General features: G+C 62.9%; 2 protein-coding genes across 3 annotated transcripts in view; one reads left to right on the top strand and one right to left on the bottom strand.

Moving 5' to 3' along the window:
- SLC5A10 (solute carrier family 5 member 10) overlaps positions 1 to 11676 on the top strand; it is a 62343-nt gene extending 50667 nt beyond the window's left edge. For both annotated transcript variants that reach the window (XM_066264401.1, XM_066264400.1), the window contains 6 exons: positions 2164 to 2271; positions 5729 to 5879; positions 10477 to 10645; positions 10773 to 10988; positions 11200 to 11257; positions 11348 to 11676. In XM_066264401.1, coding sequence (XP_066120498.1) covers positions 2164 to 2271; positions 5729 to 5879; positions 10477 to 10645; positions 10773 to 10988; positions 11200 to 11257; positions 11348 to 11445 — 800 coding nt within the window. In that variant the 3' untranslated portion in view covers positions 11446 to 11676. The remainder of the gene's footprint in view (positions 1 to 2163; positions 2272 to 5728; positions 5880 to 10476; positions 10646 to 10772; positions 10989 to 11199; positions 11258 to 11347) is intronic.
- Positions 11677 to 11691: 15 nt separating this feature from the next.
- Positions 11692 to 22231, bottom strand: part of GRAP (GRB2 related adaptor protein) — a 31316-nt gene continuing 20776 nt past the window's right edge. The window contains exons 4-5 of the mRNA XM_066264397.1: positions 15429 to 15597; positions 11692 to 12999 (exon numbers count right to left, since the gene is read on the bottom strand). Coding sequence (XP_066120494.1) covers positions 12814 to 12999; positions 15429 to 15597 — 355 coding nt within the window. The 3' untranslated portion in view covers positions 11692 to 12813. The remainder of the gene's footprint in view (positions 13000 to 15428; positions 15598 to 22231) is intronic.

Here is a 22231-nt window from a genome sequence, read left to right as displayed (position 1 = left end):
TGGCGACACCTCTGCTGTGGTCACAAAGGAGGGGTTGTTCTTTCTTGAGGTTCAGCACAAACACGAAGGCAGGCTCCCCGAACCAGCCGCGCTCCGAGGCGGGGCCCCGCGTGCCAGCAGCCGGCAAGGGGCTGGGTGAACTCAGCCAGGATCTCCTGACTCAGGCTTTCTGAGCTATTATACGGCTGTGACTCTTCGTCCGTCCCTCCCGGGAGGGCTGGGCCCTGCAGGCGCCAGAGGCCGCCAGTCCAAGCCCAGAACTTGTTGGGAGGGGCCCGCCAGCTGTCCTCTGAATGCCAGGCCCCAGTGGCCCCAGAGCCCTGCCAGGGGCCCCCTGGGCTTTGACCTTGTTCTGGTTCTGGTTGTGTATCCCAGGAGAATGACTCCTTTTCTGTCCCCGAGTTCTCTCATGGGCCCAGCTGGCCGGGGTGGAGGTGATCGGGCAGGGAAGCTGGATCACGCCGTGCCTGAACTCCTTCCTGGCTCTTTCTGGGCTCCTTTCTCCTTCTCCTTCTTTCCTCCTGTGCCTTTCTCCCTCCTCTCTCCCTTGCTCATTCACTTGTTCATTCGCACATGTTCCCAAAACATCTCTGGGCCCAGCCCTGAACTAGGTGGTGCCTGGGACAGAGATGACTCAAAGCCATTGTCCACCTTCAGAAGCTCCCAGTCTGGTAGGGAAGGTGAAAATATGCAAGCCAACTTGTGTGATCCAACCCTTGGCCCAGGAGCCTCTGGGAGGCAGCGGCTCTGCCCTGGGGGAGAACAGGGAGAGAGTCGGAAAAGTCTCCCAGGACAAGCCCTTTGCCACTGACCGAGGAGCTGGGGACAGACAAGGGCAGGGGTGGGGCACGGGGGAGGGGTGGGGGGCAGGGAGGAGACGTCTGCGGAAGACTGGAGGAGTCAGGGGCCGGGTGTGTGAGAGAAAACACAAACAGGTCAGGGTGGCTGGAGCTCAGGGCCCGCGGGGAGGACCCGGGACCCACGGGCAGGGACGCGGACCGCTGTGGAAAGGCTTTTTTTTCCCAAAGAAGCCACGGGCTCCTCCGGGGAGGCGGCGTTGGGGGGGTTCCTGAGAAGTATGGGGGTCGAGTACAGCTGTCATTTCAGAAGGATGGAGAGGATGGGAGGGAGGCAGGCAGTGAGGAGCTGGTACCCGGGTGTCAGGAGGAGGGGAGGACGAGCCCTGTGGTGCAGAGTGAAGTGGGCAGGGCAGTCCATCCATTGGTCTATCGATGGCAGAGAAGCCATGGGACTGAGGGCTGGGGGAGGGAGGAGGGAGCAGGGGGGGCCATCACTGGACGAAGAGGGGGGAGGGGAGAGATCCGATTGGACACACTGAGTGACTGACGGATGCAGGGAGCAAGCCCCCCCCCCCCCGAAACCCAGGGCTCCAGAGAGGCTGGACAAGACGGGAGGTAGGGTCCTGAGGTGAGGGACGACGCTGCCCCAGCCCTCCTGCCTGGAGGAAGGGGCCGGAGACACACACCTTGCCTCTGTGGGCTGGGCATCGAAGGAGCGACCTTTCAGCAGGGTCGTTTGGGGGGAACAGTGCTTAGCCCAGGAGTTAAGTACCCTTCCGCACAGGGCGCACCGAGGCACGGAAACCCCGGTGCCCGCCACGTGGAAATCTCCCAGTTGCTCCCCACGCCTGTACCGGCCTCTGTGGCCGGCACCTCCGTTCCCGCCCCTCCTGGTCACATCGAGCAGCCCTGTTTCTGAGCTGTCCCTGGGATCGCGTCTCCTCCTCTGCTCTGCGCTCCGCGGGCTTCTGGGGAGCATCTCGGGCGGGGGGACAGGAGCCACAGATGTTTATTTTTTTATTTTTTATATTTTCTGTATTTTTCTGAAGCCGGAAACAGGGAGAGACAGTCAGACAGACTCCCGCATGCGCCCGACCGGGATCCACCCGGCACGCCCACCAGGGGGCGATGCTCTGCCCACCAGGGGGCGACGCTCTGCCCACCAGGGGGCGATGCTCTGCCCCTCCGGGGCGTCGCTCTGCTGCGACCAGAGCCACTCTAGCGCCTGGGGCAGAGGCAGAGATGACGCGGGCTCCGGCCAGGCCTCTGCCCTCGGCCGGGCCTTGCCCACCCCGGGCGCTGGCGTCTGTCTGAAGGGGCGCCACGGCCCGGGTGTGGAACTCAGGGCACCTCTCCCGCACAGATGACGTGGGCTGCGTGGTGCCGTCCGAGTGCCTGCGGGCGTGCGGGGCCGAGATCGGCTGCTCCAACATCGCCTACCCCAAGCTGGTCATGGAGCTGATGCCCGTCGGTGAGGCTCGGGGTGGGGGGTCTGGGTGGAGGACCCACGCGGGCGGGCGGGGGGCTGTGGGGGCCGTTCTGCATCCAGCGGGGTGCCGGCTGACGTTCGGCAGGCTGTTCCGCTCCGCTCCTCGGGGAAGAGAGGAGAGTTGGCACGATGGAGGACACTCACAGGACACTCACCATGCCAGGCCCCCCCTGCGGCTTCCTCCGAGGGGCCTGGCATGCCGTGACCACCCCCGTTTCAGGGACGGGGAAACCGAGACCCAGAGAGGTTCTGTGGCCTGGTCAAGGTCACATGGCAGGTGACCCGTCTGAGCCTGGATAATCTGCCTCCAGAGCTGGTCCCCGTGACCTGTGCTGCGCTGACCTGTCCTGTCCCTTGAGAAGGGGTGCCACTTTCTGTCCTCTCTGGGTCCAGGGGGTGCCCAGCCCTGGTACGACCCGCTTCTCTCCTTGACAGGGCTGTGAGGTAGAGTTATTAGCGGCCCCTTGCAGATAAGGAAACTGAGGCACACAGCAGGGTCGGGGAGCGCTTGTCCGAGGCCATGGGGTGGCTGAGGCACAAACCCAAGTCTGCCTGGCCCCCCACGCCCGCCGCCCCCTCTGCCCAGGGTTCAGGAGCCCAGGCACCTGGTTACCCTTCACCTTCTGCCTCCCTGGAGGGTGAAACTCTGGGGCAGGCTGGGGCCTTTTCCAGGTTTCTCGTGGCAGCCGTGGTCCTGCCCAGGTGACGTGGGGCGACACGGGGTCCCAGTCCCAGGAGGGATGCAACAGAGCAAGGTGTGGGGGGTCCCACCTCAGCAAAAGAAGAGGAGGTTCCCCAAGAGCCTCTGCAGCCCCATCTCACGTCGGAGGTCCTCAGACCCTGTCGTCCCCACCCCACCCCCCCGGCCTCCCCAGTGGGAAGCTCACATGGCCCTGCCTGCCCTCCCCACCTCCCCAGGGAGCCAAGGCCCAGGGGACATTAGTGCACAGATCTGGGATCAGATCTTGGCTCTGCTACTTGTTGGCGGAGGTATTTGGGGCATGTCACTTCCCTGCTCGGAGAGCTGCGATGCGGTGTCCTCGTTCTGTAAACCGGGGGAGAAGCACACCCACCCGCCCCTCAGCCTTCTCCCGGGGACTAAACGGTCTGCGTGGCCCCAGTCTTGGCTGCAGCGTGGGCTTCTCCCCTCTGGGTCCTCCTTCTGTCCTGTTCTCGAGCCACAACCTACCTACCCCCCTCTCTCTCTCTCTCTCTCTCTCTCTCTCTCTATCTTTCGGCCTTCAGCTCCCCCCTGTCTGAAAAAATGGGTGGAGAAGCCCCGAGTGCACCCAGCTCTCCCAGCAGGAAAAGGAGGGCGGAGAAGTGTTTCTGAGAAAACACTTTTCTGAACTCGCTTGCCTCTGGACCCCGCCCCAGGTCAGCCTGACACCTGGACAGTGGAGACCGTGGGCTGCCTGGGAGCCACGCCACCCGGCTGGTGGAGCCTCTGGAAGGGGCCCTGTCAGACTGACCCTTGGGCAGTGGAGACTGTGGGCTGCCTGGGAGCCACGCCACCCGGCCGGTGGAGCCTCTGGAAGGGGCCCTGTCAGATTGACCCTTGGGCAGTGGAGGCTGTGGGCTGCCTGGGAGCCACGCCACCCGGCCGGTGGAGCCTCTGGAAGGGGCCCTGTCAGACTGACCCTTGGGCAGTGGAGGCTGTGGGCTGCCTGGGAGCCACGCCACCCGGCCGGGTGACCCTGCACCTGTGAGGTGGGGCCTCTGGAAGGGGCCCTGTCAGACTGACCCTTGGGCAGTGGAGACCGTGGGCTGCCTGGGAGCCACGCCACCCGGCTGGTGGAGCCTCTGGAAGGGGCCCTGTCAGACTGACCCTTGGGCAGTGGAGACTGGGGGCTGCCTGGGAGCCATGCCACCCAGCCGGGCGACCCTGCACCTGTGAGGTGGAGCCTCTGGAAGGGGCCCTGTCAGACTGACCCTTGGGCAGTGGAGACTGTGGGCTGCCTGGGAGCCACGCCACCCGGCCGGTGGAGCCTCTGGAAGGGGCCCTGTCAGACTGACCCTTGGGCAGTGGAGGCTGTGGGCTGCCTGGGAGCCACGCCACCCGGCCGGGTGACCCTGCACCTGTGAGGTGGGGCCTCTGGAAGGGGCCCTGTCAGACTGACCCTTGGGCAGTGGAGACTGTGGGCTGCCTGGGAGCCACGCCACCCGGCCGGTGGAGCCTCTGGAAGGGGCCCTGTCAGATTGACCCTTGGGCAGTGGAGGCTGTGGGCTGCCTGGGAGCCACGCCACCCGGCCGGTGGAGCCTCTGGAAGGGGCCCTGTCAGACTGACCCTTGGGCAGTGGAGGCTGTGGGCTGCCTGGGAGCCACGCCACCCGGCCGGGTGACCCTGCACCGGTGAGGTGGGGCCTCTGGAAGGGGCCCTGTCAGACTGACCCTTGGGCAGTGGAGACTGTGGGCTGCCTGGGAGCCACGCCACCCGGCCGGTGGAGCCTCTGGAAGGGGCCCTGTCAGACTGACCCTTGGGCAGTGGGCGAGGACAGGCAGGGAGTCCGCGGAAGTTGGGGGGTGGTTGCGGGGGGTGATCAGACACTTGGAGAAAATGGGTAAGAAGAAGCCTTAGAGGCGGACTAGCACCCAGACCCTGTGAGGGGAGGTGGTCAGCCGGAAGCCATGCGGCACTGAGGCCTCCCTCTCTCAGCCCCTCTCTGGCCCGGAGCCTCCTGCACGGCTTGGCACACAGCCTGCCTCACCACCGGCTCCAGGGGGACCCCTCACTCACTCCCAGCCAGTCCGCAGGTGGATGATGCTGTCCCTCGTGGGAAACCATATCACCCCTTACACAGGGCCCACAAGGACGGGAATCCCCCGTGCCCGCTGGAGCCCGCAACACACAGGAAGTCCCCAGAGGCTGGGCCGCTGCTCCCTGCCTGGGGTGTGACCTCCACGCCCGAGAGCCCTACCCCCGGGCCTTCTCACTCCCCAACCTACCCCAGAGTCCAGCCTCTGGCCTGCTGTGCTGTGCATCCCTGGGCACCTGTCTTTCCCTCTCTGAACTTTCACTTCCTCATCTGCCAAATGGGTTAAAAGCCTGCCGTCAAGTGAAGTCATGGGTGCAAATATGCTTTCTCCGCTGCAAAGCTCTGCAGAGACCAGAGGGCTGGTTGTAGCACTGACAGCAACAGCCACCATTAGGAGCTGGAGCTACTGTGGCCAACAACCGCAGGCTCAAGAAGCACATTCAGAAGTCGTCACAGTCGGTCCTGGGCCCCCCTGGCCTCCTGATTTGGGGTCTCTCTGTCACCCCCTCGAACACATCAGCTTCCTCCCTCCCCGTCCTGCGCTAGCAAGGGCCTCGTGGGGGTATAAGGAGCAGCTCTGCCAGGAGGCGCCATGGGGGGGCTTCCCACAGCAGGGGCTCATGGGGGCCAGGGCGGGGCCAGGCCGGGTCCCAGCAGCCCTCTCCCCGTCTCTGGCCCCCAGGCCTGCGGGGACTGATGATCGCGGTGATGATGGCCGCACTCATGTCGTCGCTGACCTCCATCTTTAACAGCAGCAGCACCCTCTTCACCATGGACATCTGGAGGCGGGTGCGGCCTCGTGCGGGCGAGCGGGAGCTGCTGCTGGTGGGACGGTATGGTGGCCGGGCGCGGGCACGGCTGGGAAGTGGGCACCCCCGGCCGCAGGCCGGCCCGGGCGGCCCCCGTGGAGGCGGGCTGCAGGAGAGGAATAGGAGTTTGCCGGCTGGAGAAAGGAGGATGCCAGGAAGGAGGGGGAGGCCAGAGTCTCCTGTCCAGCCCACCTCCCGACTGCTCTCCGGCCACCCCTCCAACAGTCCCAGCCCTCGGAGCCCATGAGGGACCCCGAGCAGCATCTCCCAAGGAGGGCTCCCTCCCCCCCAACTGCCCCAGAGACCTTTCCGACTTCCCCAAGTCTGAGCCCTGAGGCCGAACGCAGGAATGACCATGCTCAGGCCAAAGCTGACCATCCGGCCCCGGTGCCCCTGGCTCCTGGCCCCACGGACCTTCCGCCCATTTCCTGTGAGCTCTGCTGGTCTCTCCTTATCACCTTGATGACCCACCCCCAGAGCCCCCTCTGCAGCCCTTCCTGACACTGCTGACCGAGGAATGAGTCCCTGTCCCCTCAGTGCCTTCCTCGGGGGACTCTAGCCAGGCTGCAGCGAGCACCTGGGCCCCTTCACAGATCCGAGGTGTCTCCCCTGTGCCTCTCTCCACGGGGGGGCAGTCAGTGGCTGTGCCCGCCCGGCCCTCTGTCCTCATGCCCGGAGTCCTTGGGGGTGAACCCAACAGTGTGTGTGTGTCTGACGTTTGGGTCCTCTCCTGGGACACCCTCCCCCACCCAGTCTCCCACTGAACCGTATGGCTCCTACCCTGCTGGGTGAGGGGCCGGACCCCGGTGCACCCTCTGCCCAGGAGCCCATGGTGCCCATGGGCAGGGCGGGGACTCCCCCCACCCCCAGCTCCCAGGCAGCTGTCCCGGTGACGGTGACGCAAAGCCAGCTTCTGTCAGAAGGGCCCTGTTGGGACACGCCAGACAGCAGGCAGGCGTGAGCTCATCTGCAGGCCTGTAGCCTCCAAAACAAGGAGCCTCTCCCTCCTGCTCGCAGGTGCTTCCGTGCGGGCACCGCCCCCGAGCACCGCCCCCCACCCCAGCCTTCCTTGCTGGTCCTGGAGTCCAGGATGCACAGACTTCTTTCTCGGCCTTTCCACGCTCGGCCACCCTGGCAACGGGGACCTGCACGCCTCCCCAGAGCCCTCTCTGGCTTAGGAGGCCGGTGGCCGCCGTGTCTGCCCTGTGACCCCTGTGGCCCCTGCCCACGAATTTCCAGCCTTCCGAGAAGCAGGCTTCTCTCCTGCTCTGAACCCAGAGTCCTGAGCCGGTGCCCCTCTATGCCAGCTCGTCCCCAGCCTCGCCACCATGCCCTTGACCCTCCTTCCCACCCCTGCTACCGAGGCGAGCCCCACCCGCCCCTCCTCGGGCTCTGCCAGCCTCCTCCTGGCACGAGGTGGCCCCTCTCGGGGCCCCAGCTCTCTCAGCTGCAGCCAGCCTGGTGCAGTGCAAGGGCCCAGAGCCAGCGTGCACCTCTACCACGCCTCCCTCCTGAGGCACTGGGGGGACCCCCCCCCCCCGCCCAAACACCTCCAGGCTCCTGCTCCAAACAGCATTGCTCAAGCTGTGTCCTAGGCCATGTGAGGTCTCGGATCCAGGGAGCCTCGGTCTAAGGAGACGGGCTCGTACTGGGGCAGCAGAGAGCTCCCAGGAGCCTGGGGAGGAGGCCCTGCGGGACAGGGACCGGCAGGGGCATGCTGGCACCCCCATGGTCTTATTGGGTTGGGGTAGTGGCCAGAGGAGAGGTCACAGGCCTGGGGGTGCCGGCCCCAGGCCTGCTTCCGTCTTCTGCTCATTTGTCTCCCTCCCCTGCTCCCCTTTCTGTCCCCTCTCCTCTTTATCTTTGCCAACAGTACCCGAGGCCTCCCTGGACCCTTCCTTGAGCTGGGGGTCCAGAGAGATCTCAGAGGACCGCCACCCCAGTCTCAGGCCTTGAGGGCTCCCAACAAGCACAGCTGTAGCTAGGAGCCCCAGAGAGGACCAGTCATCCTGTAGCAATGTGGGGGGGGCAGGGGCGGTTAGGCATCCTGAGCTGGGGGGGGGCAGGGGCGGGAAGGCATCCTGAGCTGGGGGTCAGAAGGGACCTTAGAGGGCGCTGGGGCCAGGGCCTCACTCCAGGCGGGGCTGCAGAGACCCCAGGTGTCCTTGTGTCCCGTGCCCCCCCAACCTCCCACCCCCCACACGGAGAGGCTGAGTCTGAGGTCAGACTTCAGGAGCCCCTGTGATGGGGGCGGGGCTGCAGAGACCCCAGGTGTCGTGTGTGTCCCGAGTCCCCCCCCCAGTCCCCCCCCAGCACTGAGAGGCTGAGTCTGAGGTTGGACTTCAGGAGCCCCTGTGAGGGGGGCGGGGCTGCGGAGACCCCTGGTGTTCTTGTGTCCCGTGTCCCCCCTGCCCCCCCTGCCCCCCCCCCGCACGGAGAGGCTGAGTCTGAGGTTGGACTTCAGGAGCCCCTGTGAGGGGGGTGGGGCTGCAGAGACCCCAGGTGTCCTTGTGTCCCGTGTCCCCCCTGCCCCCCCTGCCCCCCAGTCCCCCCCCCCCCCGCACGGAGAGGCTGAGTCTGAGGTTGGACTTCAGGAGCCCCTGTGATGGGGGCGGGGCTGCAGGGGTGTTAATGGAGCCTGCCTGTGCCTTTGAAGAGGGCAGTGCCCGTGCCTGCCAGGCTAAGGGTTAATTAGTCTTAATCAAGGTGGCACCTCCTTCCTCCACCCTCTCCCTGAGGCCTGAAAAGCAAACAAGGAGGCAGGCAGGGCAGGCGGGAGGACCCCCCCCGCTGCGTCACACAGCCTTGTTCACCCCTGCTGTTCTGTTCAGGGTTCCAGGGGGTCTCACCCACCACCCCCTTTATTCTATTTATTTATTTATTTTGTGGCAGAGACAGAGAGAGTCAGAGAGAGGGACAAATAGGGACAGACAGACAGGAAGGGAAAGAGATGAGAAGCATCAATTCTTCATTGCAGCTCCTTAGTTCATTGATTGATTTCTCGTATGTGCCTTCATGGGGGGCTTGGGAGGGGAGCTACAGCAGACAGAGTGACCCCTTGCTCGAGCCAGTGACCTTGGACTCAAGCTGGTGAGCTTTGCTCAAACCAGATGAGCCTGCGACCTCAGATGAACCTGGGTCTTCCGCATCCCAGCCCGACTCCTTTTTTTTTTTTTTAACATAGAGAGTCAGAGAGAGGAATAGATAGGGACAGACAGACAGGAATGGAGAGAGATGAGAAGCATCAGTCATTAGTTTTTTGTTGCGACACCTTAGTTGTTCATTGATTGCTTTCTCACGGGCCTTGACCACGGGCCTTCAGCAGACCGAGTAACCCCTTGCTCGAGCCAGCAACCCTGGATCCAAGCTGGTGAGCTTTTTTAAATTTTTTATTTTTTTTATTTATTCATTTTAGAGAGGAGAGAGGAGAGAGAGACAGGGGGGAGGAGCTGGAAGGATCAACTCCCATATGTGCCCTGACCAGGCAAGCCCAGGGTTTTCGAGCCGGCGACCTCAGCATTTCCAGGTCGACACCCCATCCACTGCACCACCACGGGCCAGGCCAAGCTGGTGAGCTTTGCACAGCCAGATAAACCCGCATTCAAGCTGGCGACCTCGGGGTCTCGAACCTGGGTCCTTCCACATCCCAGTCTGACGCTCTATTCACTGCGCCACTGCCTGGTCAGGCCCAGCCCGACTTTTTTTTTTTTTTTTTTTTTTTTAATTAATTTATTTATTTTTTACAGAGACAGAGAGAGAGTCAGAGAAAGGGATAGACAGGGTCAGACAGACAGGAACAGAGAGAGATGAGAAGCATCAATCATTAGTTTTTCATTGCGCTTGCAACACCTTAGTTGTTCATTGATTGCTTTCTCATATGTGCCTTGACCACGGGCCTTCAGCAGACCGAGTAACCCCTTGCTGGAGCCAGCGACCTTGGGTTCAAGTTGGTGGGCTTTTCCTTAAACCAGATGAGCCTGACCTCAAGCTGGCGACCTCGGGGTCTCGAACCCGGGTCCTCTGCTTCCCAGTCCAACACTCTATCCACTGCGCCACCGCCTGGTCAGGCCCAGCCGGACTCTTTATCCACTGCGCTGCTGCCTGGTCAGGCAACCCACCACCAATTTTAGGAACGAGGGCTCCTTCATCCCCAGGGCCTTCTCCTTCTGGAAACCCTCCTGGATTGATGCTTCCTCTGGGCTCCCTAAGCCCAGCCCTGAGCACAGGGTGACAGGCTCATCTACTTTCTTTGCTCAACTCTTGAGTCTTGGGCAGTGACCAAGGCCCCTCTCAGCACCAGGTCTGTGCTCCTAGCACAGTGCCCGGTCCTCAGGTAGGCTCTGGTTGCATAGTTTGTTGAATGAACAGGTGGACCATGTCTCTGCTGTGGAGGGGTCCTCACTTAGAGGGGGATGCAGGCAGGAGCTGAAAGGCATCAAAGCAGGATGGGGGTAGAAGGGGCTCACTCTGGCTGATGGAGTTCTCATGGGCAGGGTTTGGGGCAGGCAGGACTGGCCATGACCCTGGAGGAGTGGACCATGGGGCCAGCAGGGCACAGATGCTAGTGTCAGTGAGCCGGGTCCATGGGGGAGGGTGAAGGAAAGGCCCTGCCTGCCCGCAGGCTGGTCATCGTGGTGCTCATCGGCGTGAGTGTGGCCTGGATCCCCGTCCTGCAAGGCTCCAACAGCGGGCAGCTCTTCATCTACATGCAGTCGGTGACTAGCTCCCTGGCCCCCCCGGTGACGGCGGTCTTCGTCCTGGGCGTCTTCTGGCGGCGTGCCAACGAGCAGGTGGGGTGCGGAGGAGAGCTGGGGGGGCAGGCTCCTCGGCCCCCTCCCTGGGCTGGGGGGCAGCCCGTTTGGCTCTCCCTGCTGCCTGAGGCTGGCCCCAGCTGCCCCTGCTCCCTCCTCTCCCCAGGGGGCCTTCTGGGGCCTGATGGCGGGGCTGGCGGTGGGCGCCACAAGGCTGGTCCTGGAGTTCCTGTACCCGGCCCCACCCTGTGGTGACGTGGACACCCGGCCGGCCATCCTCAGCGGCATCCACTACCTGCACTTTGCTGTGGCCCTCTTCGTCTTCAGCGGGGCAGGCGTGGTGGCTGGGAGCCTGCTGACGCCGCCGCCCCAGGGGACGCAGGTAAGCCCTGGCCGAGCCCTGGGCACCTGACCCCTGACCCTCTCTGACTCAAGGATTCTCTAGCTCTGGGCCTCTCCCCCCCCGCCCCCATCTAGCCCTGGGCCCCGGGGGCCTTTCTGAGCTGTCTGCCCGCTTTCCTCACTGACCCCGGATTCTGTCTGGGTCCACTGAGTCCACCCCACCCCCACCCCTGTCCCGCCACACCCTGCAGATCCAGAACCTTACCTGGTGGACTCTAGCTCAGGACCTGCCCCTGGGAGCCAAAACAGGTATGCAGGTGACCCTGGGTCCGCCCTCTCACTCCCACCCCTGGGGCACTGGGTGACCCTCCTCTGTTCCTCTGCTCCCACCCCCTCCAGGTGACACTCGGACACACGCTTTCTGGGCCCGCGTCTGCGGCTTCAATGCCATCCTGCTCCTGTGCGTCAACATCTTCTTCTACGCCTACTTCGCCTGAGGTGTCCCCCACCCTGGGCAGGAGAGCGGGGGTCCACCCTGTTTCTCTGATGAGGACACCACAGCGCAGAGAAGGGTGGCTGCCCTCACGGCTACGTGGCAGGGTCTGTGCTCAGGGACTGGCCCCAGCCGGCACAGCAGGAGCCCTGAAAAATCAGGGAGGAAATGAGGGAAAAAAGAAGGGGATACTTCAAAAAAAAAAATAGTAGTCGCAATGGGAAAGAAAACTCGATTTCTGACCCTCACACTGTGTTCCCGGTTTTATTTTGAGAATGTGGGTCCAGGTTAGGGGCGGCACAATCTTGCCGGAGCTCAGGCCACCCCTGGGCAGAGGGGACGCCCTTCCCGACTCAGACGCAGCCCCCCTCCCGAGGCCGCCCCCATCCTGGCTGTGGCCGCCGCCACCGGAGCCTCCTCTCCCTCCCTCCCTCTCTCCCTCCCTGCCCACTGCCCACTGCCCCTCCGTCACCAGCCTGGCCCTCCACGCCGGTTCGAGCTCCCCTCACTCTTCCTCTGCCCAGAGGTGCCCAGACTCTGCACAGGTTGCTTCGGACCCCCGGCTGGGTGCACGTTCTGGGCGGACACCTTGTCTTTTCTCAAGCTGGGGGCACCCCCGCTCACACTGCACACCCCGTTTCTGGATGCCCCCGGACTTTGAGTTCCAGCTCCGACCCCAGTTCTCACCTGGCCTGTGGCTCCCCCAAGCTCCTCGGGGTCTGGGCAGCACCCCGGGCCTCGAACCAACAAGCCTCTTAGGGGGCTGCGTCCCGGGTTCTCTCCGCCAAGGCCGCCCGGGCCAAGGGGGCAGCTGCCTCCGTTTCTTTCCCCTCTGCGGCCCCTCCCCCAGTGTCCCTCGTGGGTGGGGGTGCGGGGTGCCCGTGGGGCACTGTGGAAAAGGTGGGCTCCACCTGGAGGCTTTGCAGCGAGTCCCAGCCAACAGCACCCTCGCCCCTTACACCTCCAGGGTCCTTTGAAGGGAGGGGCAGGCAGGCCCAGTGGGTGGTCAACCCAAGGTGAACCCACAACCCTTTCTGAGGATGGGGCCACTGAGGGTGACGGTGGGCGGGGCCTCTGCCAGCCCAGCCTGTGATGCCACAAGGCTGCTGACCACTGGAAAGAGGCCGCGGGGGCCCAGGGAGCTGCCCTTGCCTGGCGGGCACCGAGCATCACTCGGCGGTGGGCACCCGGGGTAGCCGGTTCATGTGGAGCGGTAGGGGGCTGGGCTGGGCAGTTCGGGGGCCCGTGCTCCTGGGCCAGGCCCTTGGCGGGGCCCCACGGGACCTGGAGGCGGTGTCCACGGTATCGGTCTGGACTTCAGTGCCCAGCGGACAGACGGCCGGCCAGTCCTGCCCGCAGGGCCCCCGTGGGGTCAGAGGTGCACCTGCTGGACGTAGCTCCGCGGGAAGAAGCCGACGTGCCCGCAGAACCGGCCTCGCCACCAGTGCGGGTCCAGGCGGTCCAGGACCTCGATGAGGTCCCCTCGGCGGAAGCTGAGCTGTGAGGCGTCCTGGGCTGAGAAGTCAAACTGGGCCTGGGCGAAGCAAGCCTGGGGCGCCTGCGAGGGGAAGACGCTGTGAGCGCCCGGGGGGCCCTCCCGGGAGAGGCGGTTCCCGCGGGTCAGAAAGGGGAACAGCTGCAGGGCAGGGTACAGGTTGGACTCGCTGGTGCCTCCGAGGCCAGGGGAATGGCCGCCCCCTGCCTGCCTGCTGCACAGACGCGGTGTCTACGCAGGACATGACTGTCCCGGTGGCTCAGCAGAGACCCGAGTCCCCTTAGCTGAGGGGCTGCAGTGAAGTCCCTGCCCGGCCTGGGGTCTCCTTTCCCTGGCTCTGCCACAGCCAGGATAATTTTTTTTTTTTTTTTGTATTTTTCTGAAGCTGGAAACGGGGAGAGACAGTCAGACAGACTCCCGCATGCGCCCAACCGGGATCCACCCGGCACGCCCACCAGGGGCGACGCTCTGCCCCTCCGGGGCGTCGCTCTGTTGCGACCAGAGCCACTCTAGCGCCTGGGGCAGAGGCCAAGGAGCCATCCCCCGCGCCTGGGCCATCTTTGCTCCAATGGAGCCTCGGCTGCGGGAGGGGAAGAGAGAGACAGAGAGGAAGGAGAGGGGGAGGGGTGGAGAAGCAGATGGACGCTTCTCCTGTGTGCCCTGGCCGGGAATCGAACCCGGGACTTCTGCATGCCAGGCCAACACTCTACCACTGAGCCAACCGGCCAAGGCCGCCAGGATAATTTTTGACGCCAGGCCCTGGGTCCACAAGAACCATAAGAACCACAAGAACCACAGGGCCTTATAAACTGGAAAGCTCTGTGTAGCTGAGAGCACTGTTCACTGCAGCTGCCCCTCGACCAGGCTTTGAGAGAGAGAGAGAGAGAGAGAGAGAGAGAAGAGAGAGAGTCACTTTGAGCTGCTCCTTGCTCGCAGGCCTGGGTTCCCTGTGCTACCTATGCCCCCAAGTGACCTGGGGTAAGTCTCTGCCCTCTGCGGGACTCAGTTTCCCCACCTGCAATGGCATCTGGACAAGAGCTCTCTGTGGGTGGGTCACGGGTCCCAGCCGGGTGCCCTGACAGCTCCCACACCCAAGCACTCTGGCCCTACCTGCCCCAGCAGGATCCCTGCTCTGAGCCTGTGGAATCTTATCCAGCACAGGAGATAGGATCAGTGGACCGGCTGTAATTAGTGGTTCTCGGCCCAGGAAAGAGGAGGCGGTGGCGGCATGGGTCCCAAGAGATTGGAGCCCACAGGGTGGGTGATCTCAGGGCTGGGCCAGAGACAGAGGTGGTGGGTGTCGGGGAGTCCTCAGAGGCCCCCCCCAGCTCCATCCCGGCTCCCTCGCACTCCTCCAGGTCAGAGCTGGCCCAAGCTGCGAGGGGGCGGGGGAGGGGGTGGAGGAGAGCTCACAGCTGATCTGGCCGCCAGGGACAGGCTGAAGAGAACCAGCCTCCCGGTGGGACCCCACCACTGGGGGTCTCCCCTGGCCTGTCAGGTCCCAGGGCTCATCCTACTGGACGTAGAGGAAACGGAGGTCACACATGGCAAGGCCGTTGGGGTCCAGGAACAGGGCCGGACCGGGGACTCCTCTGTCGCCGCAGCCCAGTGGCCCCCTCCCTCCTCAGGCCTTGGCTATGGCCACGCCCCCCCCCCACTGTCCCCTCTGCAGAGCCCAAGTCCCTCCAGGTTGTCTCAGGGTCCTGACCGCCAGCCCCAGACCTTGCCGACAACCCCTGACAGAGGAGCAAAGCACATCAGAGCTAATAACCCCACGAGCTGGTGTCATCATCCTAATGAGAGCCGGTCCCTGGCGCCCCCTGATGAAAGGGCTGCCTGGCAAATTGCTGTTATTGTGAGGACGAGAGGTGGCCAACCCCCCCCCCCCACTCACACACACAACAACACACACACCCTGTATCTGGCCAGAACCTCGCCCACACTGACCCGCACCCCACCCAGGGCCAGCAGGTCGAGGGAGCAGAAAACCAGGACGGAGCCTCCTCGGCTGGTGGCCTGAGATGAGTCCCGTCCCTCTCCAAGCCTCGGTCCCGTCTGGACAATGGGGACAACCAAGCTCCCAGTGCACGGAGCCCACGTGAGTACGTGGCGCTCAGTAGGCCCCATCAGTGTCAGTTCCTTCATTCATTCATCAAACATGTATGGAACACCTACTGTGTGCTGTGCCCTTCGGACCACAAGCCAGAATTTCTCCCCCCATGGCATTTCCGGCCTGTTCCTTCCCTCTCTCTCCCTCCTCTCCTTTCCACCCTGCGGGTCTCACTGCAGTGCCACCAGAATAGACCCTCACGACCTGGGCTGGACCCTCCCTCCACATGGGACTGTGGGGGAAGGAAGGGAGGCCAGGCCCCCGAGTGGAGGGCGCTGACCCCACCGGGAGTCACAGCCCCTGCAGACATGGGGCCGGGGGGAGGCACAGAGAGGCTCACACTGGGCCAGCCCACCGCCCGTCCCCATCTCTGCCCACCTACCTGGAGCAGGGGCTCCTCATCCCGCAGGAAGATCTGCCGCTTCTTGGCGATGGTGGTCGTGTGGTAGAAGTCCACCAGCTCGTTGAGGGAGTTGAACTTCTCCTCCCACAGGAAGTACTTCCCCGAGGCCTCTCGCAGCACCTTGAAGTGCTGCACCTGGTCCCCATAGCTGGTGGAGAGGACCCATGGTCACGGCTACTGGGCCGCAGCAGCCAGGGGGACCACCGCCCGCCCAGCATCGCCCTGGGTCCTCCCTTCTCCCCGCTGTCTGGAGCCCGGCCTTCCCCTCTCCTGGGGACACCCGGGGTCAGGAGAAGGGGCAGGTGGGGAGGACGTGCCAGGCCCCACGGACCTGGCTCGAGGCACGGCCTGGTGTGTACCCCGTGGCAGCGGAGTACGGAGGGAAGTGTGTGGACCCTGGGACCAGGCCACTTTCTCGCTGTGACTTTAGGCAAATCACTCAAATTCTCTGAACCTCGGATTCCTCATAAGAACCCCTCCCTCTGGATAAGTGCTCAGAAAAGGCTGACCCTGGTTTACTTAATTATTATTATTATTTTGGAGAGAGAGAGAGAGATACAGGAAGGGAGAGAGATGAGAAGCATCAACTAACTCATCGTCGCGGCACCTTCGTTGTTCATTGATTGCTTTTTCATGTGTGCCTTGATTGGAGGGGGGGGGGCTCCGGCCAAGCCAGTGACCCCTTGCTCAAGTCAGTGGCCTTGGGCTTCAAGCCAGCAACCTTGCGTCCATGTTGATGATCCCCACGCTCAAGCTGGTGACCTTGGGGTTTCGAACCTGGGACCTCAGCGTCCCAGGTCGACGCTCTGTCCACTGCGCCACCGCCCGGTCAGGCCTGACTGGGGTTTGTTGGCAACACTGAATGGGTGTCTCTGTGAGAGGTGAGCAGACTGCCTGTCCTCTCTGGAACACCGCTCTCGGCCTTGATGCTCTTCCTCCTTCGCTGTCCCCCCCAAGCCCATGCGGTCCCTTCAGCAGCGAATTCTAAGACCACCCGGACTCAGACCAGAGCCTCTCCGTGTGAGAGGAGCTCAGGCATGTGGGGCGCTTTATCTCCCCACCCACACCCTCCTCAGGAACCTTCTATGGCTCCCCATTGCCGTCAGGATAAAATCTTAACAGCTCAGACTCAGGAGTTTTGATTACACGTCCAGCCTCATTTCCGTAATGTAATCTCCGGTGCGATCAGCGAGCCTCTCACCTCCCAGCCTTTGCCCAGCCTTTCAACCCCCCACAAAACGCTCTCGCATGCCACCTGGCTCCGCTGAGGAGACCGCCCACTCTCCCAAACTGGCTGGAGGGGTGGAGCCTGCTCTGGCTTGGACCCTGCAGAGGGACCCGCCACTGCCGCCGGTGCCTTCCCATATGATGCAAATCCCAGGCCAGGACGGGCCATGCAGGGCTGAGGCCAGAGGGAGGGCTGGTGTGGGTCAGCCCACGGACAGCACAAACCACTAGGATCTTACTCCCTGCTGCAGGGGTGGCCAGGCCCACCCCAGGGGTGACCAGGTGGGAAAGAGCCAATTGGGACCTTTGCACAATGGGGAAACTGAGGCCCTGCGTGCAGCCACGACCTGCCCAGAGCCTCAGAGTGACCAAGGCCAGAGCTGGGGCCACATCTGAGCTCCTGCATGCCAGTGTCCCCAGCTGGTTAGCATCATAGAGCAATAGCAATAACTACTGATTCCAGCCGTGACATCAATAATGTCCCAGATCTTGTCATTCCCAGCCCAGTCCCACTTTGTGTTGTTACCTGGGCTGTCACTCCCCGCCCCCCACCCCCGGGGAGGCCCTCCTTCTCCTGTCCCCTCTGCGTGGCACCCTTCCCAGCTCCACAGCTTGCCTGGACAGACACCCCAGCCCCCTTCTCTGGGCCTTCGTGTCCTCACCTGCCCGATGGGAAGGGAGGGTGCATTGATACACTCTCCACAGTGAGGTGAGGGAAGCCTGGGACTCTTGGCTGTGCAAGTGCCACCAAAAGTCTGCCCAGAGCTCCCTGGGCCAGGCTGGGAGCCACAGGGGAACCCCTGGACTTGAGTGCACAAGAGGAGTGTCAACCAAATAGCGGAGCGAGACCAACAGCCAGGTGGGCGAGAAGCCAGGAAACAGGTGTCCCCGTGGACTCACCGTCTGAGCGCCCGGTGCCCTGACTCGGTGCTGGGGGACCCTGAGGGTCGGGTGGCCCCCCCCTCTGGGTTAGGCTGAGTTAAGGGGGTGGGCGACTGAGAAAAGACCTCACCCCCAGACGGCCTCAACTTGGAGCCCTTTGGGGCTTGAACGTTGTCCTCAGCCACCTGGAAAGTGATTCAAAATGAAGCATCCCCTGAATGCCGAGGAGGAGGGACAGAGAGCGGAAGTCTGGGGGCGAGATGCAGGAAAGGGGCCTGAGGCCCAGGTGTTCCGGAACCTTCCAACCTGAGGATTTAAGAATTCCCCAATCTGCCTGACCTGTGGTAGCACAGTGGATAAAGCGTCGACCTGGAAATACTGAGGTCGCCGGTTCGAAACCCTGGGCTTGCCTGGTCAAGGCACATATGGGAGTTGATGCTTCCAGCTCCTCCCCCCTTCTCTCTCTCTCTGTCTCTCTCTCCTCTCTGTCTCTCTCTCTCCTCTCTAAAAATGAATTTAAAAAAAAAAAAAAAGACTAAGCCTTTCCCACCCTTTAAAAAAAAAAAAAAAAGAATTCCCCAATCTGGGAAAAGTGCATGTTTCAGCCCCTAGTCCGTGCAAGGGACTCAGGGGAAAAAAAGAAAAGAAAGGCAGGCCTCATCCCCGCTCCCACTGGTTCACGCTGCTCCCTGATCCGCCGCCGGGAGAGCAGGGCCCAGAGAGGATGGGGGCTGCCCCCAGCCAGGGGCTCCAGTGCAGGAAAGGCTGCCGTGTGCCTCGGGCGTGGGTCCTGCTGCCGTGCTAGCCCCAGGCCTGATCAGGGACTGCCCTGTCTAAGGCCCAGCAGGGCCATGTCCCTCTGATGACCCCAAGGGCTCAGCACTGGGGGTGGGGGGGGTGCAGTCTCTCTCCCCATCCCCGCCCCGACCGGGCCAGCCTGTCTCCTGGACGCCCGGGCCCTCATCTGTGGCTCTCACTAGGAACATTCCTCTCTTCTCCCCCCCGTCTGCTCTTGGCCTTCGCCATCCTTCAGGGAACCTGAGAACCTCTTAACCAGGACTCTGCACACCTCCCACCCCAGGGCCCTAGGACACGAGGTACGTAGGGGGACCGAGTCTGGGAACAGTGACCCCTGGACTGGGAGGGCTGGACGGAGAGCAGACAGCCCTGTTGGAGAGCCCTCCTGGGATGGAGAAGGAGGCAGGTGCAGTTCAGAGGGGCTCTGAACCTGGGCGTGGCCAAAAGAGGGGTACCCCCAGCTGGTGCAGGACAGCGGGCGGAGCCGAGGGCACCTGTGCCTGCAGGATCCTGGCCTGTGCGTGCCCGGCGTCTGTCTCCACTGCGCGTGCGTGCGGGTGTGTGTGGGACTGGGCGTGTGCATCCCTCCCAGCAGAGCGCCTGTATTGTCTCTCTGTGTGTGACCCCCACACCCACCTGCCCAGGGGGCTGAGGGGCTGGGCCGGGCTCCCAGGCTGTCAGAGGAAAAGCCCCAAGGATCAAGTCAGCCCTGATGCTACAGCATCTGGTCCGGCCCGGCAGGTTTTTCTGGCTTGGTGGCAGTAGCAGCAAAGGTGACACTGGCGTCCAAACAGCCTGGGTTAAGGTCAGGAGTCCGAGGAGGCCAGGCTGCTAACTGCCCCCTGGGTGGTCTCTCCATGAGGCATGGCCCTTCTCTAACCTCCCTTGTCCTGTCTCTGAACAGGGAAGGGCAGTACCTGCACATGGAACAGAATCAAAACCCCCTCGGGGTCCTGGCCGGTTGGCTCAGTGGTAGAGCGTCGGCCTGGCGTGCAGGAGTCCAGGGTTCGATTCCCGGCCAGGGCACACAGGAGAAGCGCCCATCTGCTTCTCCACCCCTCCCCCTCTCCTTCCTCTCTGTCTCTCTCTTCCCCTCCTGCAGCCAAGGCTCCATTGGAGCAAAGTTGGCCCTGGCACTGAGGATGGCTCTATAGCCTCTGCGCTCGGGCGCTAGAATGGCTCTGGTTGCAACAGAGCGACGCCCCGGATGGGCAGAGCATCACCCCCTGGTGGGCATGCTGGGTGGATCCTGGTCGAGCGCATGTGGGAGTCTGTCTGACTGCCTCCTGTTTCCAACTTCAGAAAAATACAAAAAAAACCCACAAAAATCCCTGGAAGGGGGCTGGTGGACCCAGACTCCTGCTGGGACTTTGGGTCTCAGGGAAGGTGGGTGGAAGGGTAGATCAAGTCTATCTGGGCGCAGAGGGTCAATGGGCACCAGCTCTGCTCTTCCTTGCTGTGTGAGCTTGGGCAAGTTACTGTACTTCTCTGAGCTTTTAGGTTTCTTTGTTTTTGTTTTTTTACCTGGAATCTCTGTTGCTGGGATCACTTCCTCCCTGTCTCGGTGTGCATAAAATTGTGCCTCCCACCACTCTATTCCTCCTGCTTCATTTTCCCAAGTGCCTTTACCAACTTCCAAGATTTTGTATCATTTACTGACCGTTTATTTTATTGCCTGTCACCCCAGTAGAACACGGGAGCCTAACGAAGGGAACTGTGTCTTGTTTTGTTTGTGGCCGAATCCCAAGCGCCTGGGACCGGGCCTGGGGCGCAGTCGGTGCTCAGGGGCCTCAGAGGCCCAGCAAACCTGCCCCTCGCCCCCTGGGGGGGGCCTCTAGCCCGAAAGGAAGCCCACAGAACACCTCACTGGGGAGCAAGCGTCACCCACAACAGAGGAGCCCACAGCAACCTGGACTGAAGTCGGGGTCAGTGGCTGCACGGCCCAGGACTGCACCCCAGCCAGCTCGGATGGGCTTCTGGATGTGGGACAGGACCAGCCCTCTGCAGACTCATCAAGGCCGGCCGGCCGTGGCCCCGGCTGCTCCGTGAGGCCCACACACCCTGCTTCTGACAGCTTTGTGAGGCTTGGCGTGAGTGTGCAGAAGGCACCGTGCGTCGTGGGGCGAGAGTCCCCACGAGCCACGCTGGCGCAGGCGGAAATGCCCTCACCGGCGAGCCCGTGCACCGCTTTTCTGGATGGCCCTCGGGTCAGCGTCTCCACGTGACACACGGGGACATTACGGTCGAGAGAGAGCGGGGTCTGCCAGGGGCTTCACGGCAGCCCCGGAGCAAAGCCGGGACAGGAGCTGGGCTCTCGCCACCCCCCACACCACGGCCTCCCTTCTCTAACAGCCCTGGACCCGTGGGGGCAGGGCCAGGATGCACCGTGTGGCCCTCGAAGGGTCCGTCCAATGGCAATGGCTACAACTGGCATTTATTAAGCGCTTATTGTACGCCAGGCATCTCGCTCTGCCCGGACATTCGTTTTACAGAGGAAGAGACAGAAGCTCGGGGCAGTGAGCCCGGGGTTAGACCGCGGTCTCCACAAAAGCCAGCGCTCCCCCCACACAGACTGTCCGAGTCTCCGTTTCCTGCTCTGATCACTGCCCAGGTATCCTCCCAAGGACCACGGAAAGGCCTCCACGAGAGACAGCGGACCACGGGTAGGAGCGGGTCCTGGGAGCCCTGACCCAGCTGGCACGAAACTGAAGGTGCAGGATCCCACCCGGCGGGGCTGTGCACGAGCCAGCCTGCAGGGCCCAGGAAGCTGCTGCCAGTTCAACCCCCGGAGGTCCTGGCCAGGGTGCCTTGGGGGAGGTGCTGGGGTCATCCACGTGCCAAGATTTCTCTGAGGGACGCTCCCAGACCCAAGCCTCAGCACTGCCTCCCCTGCTCAAGAACTGCTGCTCCCTAGTACAGCCCGTCTCCCCTCCTGGTCAGATTTGTTGCTGTCCAAAGCCACCTTTCACCGGCCTACCTCTGGGCCTTTGCACATGCTCTCTCCGGGGCCTGGTATATCCTTGCCCCACTTGGTGCACCAAACTGTCACTCATTCTTCAGGTTCCATCTAGTTCAGATGTCACCTCCTTTACCATGTGGCTTGTGCTTGCTGTCACTGAATTTCTCTTACTCATTTCTTCGTGGTGAGCACGCTGGGCCCGGCTAAGTCCGTTTTCCTACCACACTTTCCCTGTCCTGCCCTGCCCTTCCTTGGTGGACGCAGACACCATAATAAATAGGTGGAGATTTGGGGGTTCTGAACCTCTCTTCTTGGGCACAGGCTTGGCTGCACTTACAGAGAGGCGCCAGAAGGGGGCAGTGGGCAGGCTCAGGCCCCCTGATTTGTGAGGAGAGGAGACATAGAGAGGGGTGAGGGGGTGGAGAGGGCCACCACCTCCCCTCAGCTCAAGGTGCCAGAAGCCACTCCTATGTCCCGATACTGCCAGGTAACCTTGGTCTTTGGAACCGATTCCGGGAGCCATTGAAAGCCAGCCCAGCTCAGCTGGTGGGCACCTCTCCCGCCATCTCCTGCTCTTGCAGGGAACTGGGTGGAAGTGGGGGTCGGGCTTGGGAGGAGGGGAGGGGAGACAGGGGTCACTGCAGGTGCCCACAACCATCCCGGTGGGAGCCAGGGCCAAGAACTCACAGGACTCCTCCAGCCCCACACGCCCACAGTGTTCCCATTTTCTTTTCTTTCTTTTTTAAAATGTATTATTTTTAGAGAGAGCAGAGAGAGGCAGTGGGGCAGGAACAGGTATGTGCCTCAACTGGGCAAGCCCAGGGTTTCGAACCGGTGACCTCAGCATACCAGGTCGACACTTGATCCACTGAGCCACCACCGGGTCAGGCTAATGCCACCTCCTCTGGGAGACTGT

Source organism: Saccopteryx bilineata, chromosome 2, assembly GCF_036850765.1.
Source record: "Saccopteryx bilineata isolate mSacBil1 chromosome 2, mSacBil1_pri_phased_curated, whole genome shotgun sequence".
NCBI lineage: Eukaryota > Metazoa > Chordata > Mammalia > Chiroptera > Emballonuridae > Saccopteryx > Saccopteryx bilineata.
Note: the sequence above shows the minus strand (reverse complement) of the source record. Positions and strands in the feature narration are given on the sequence as shown.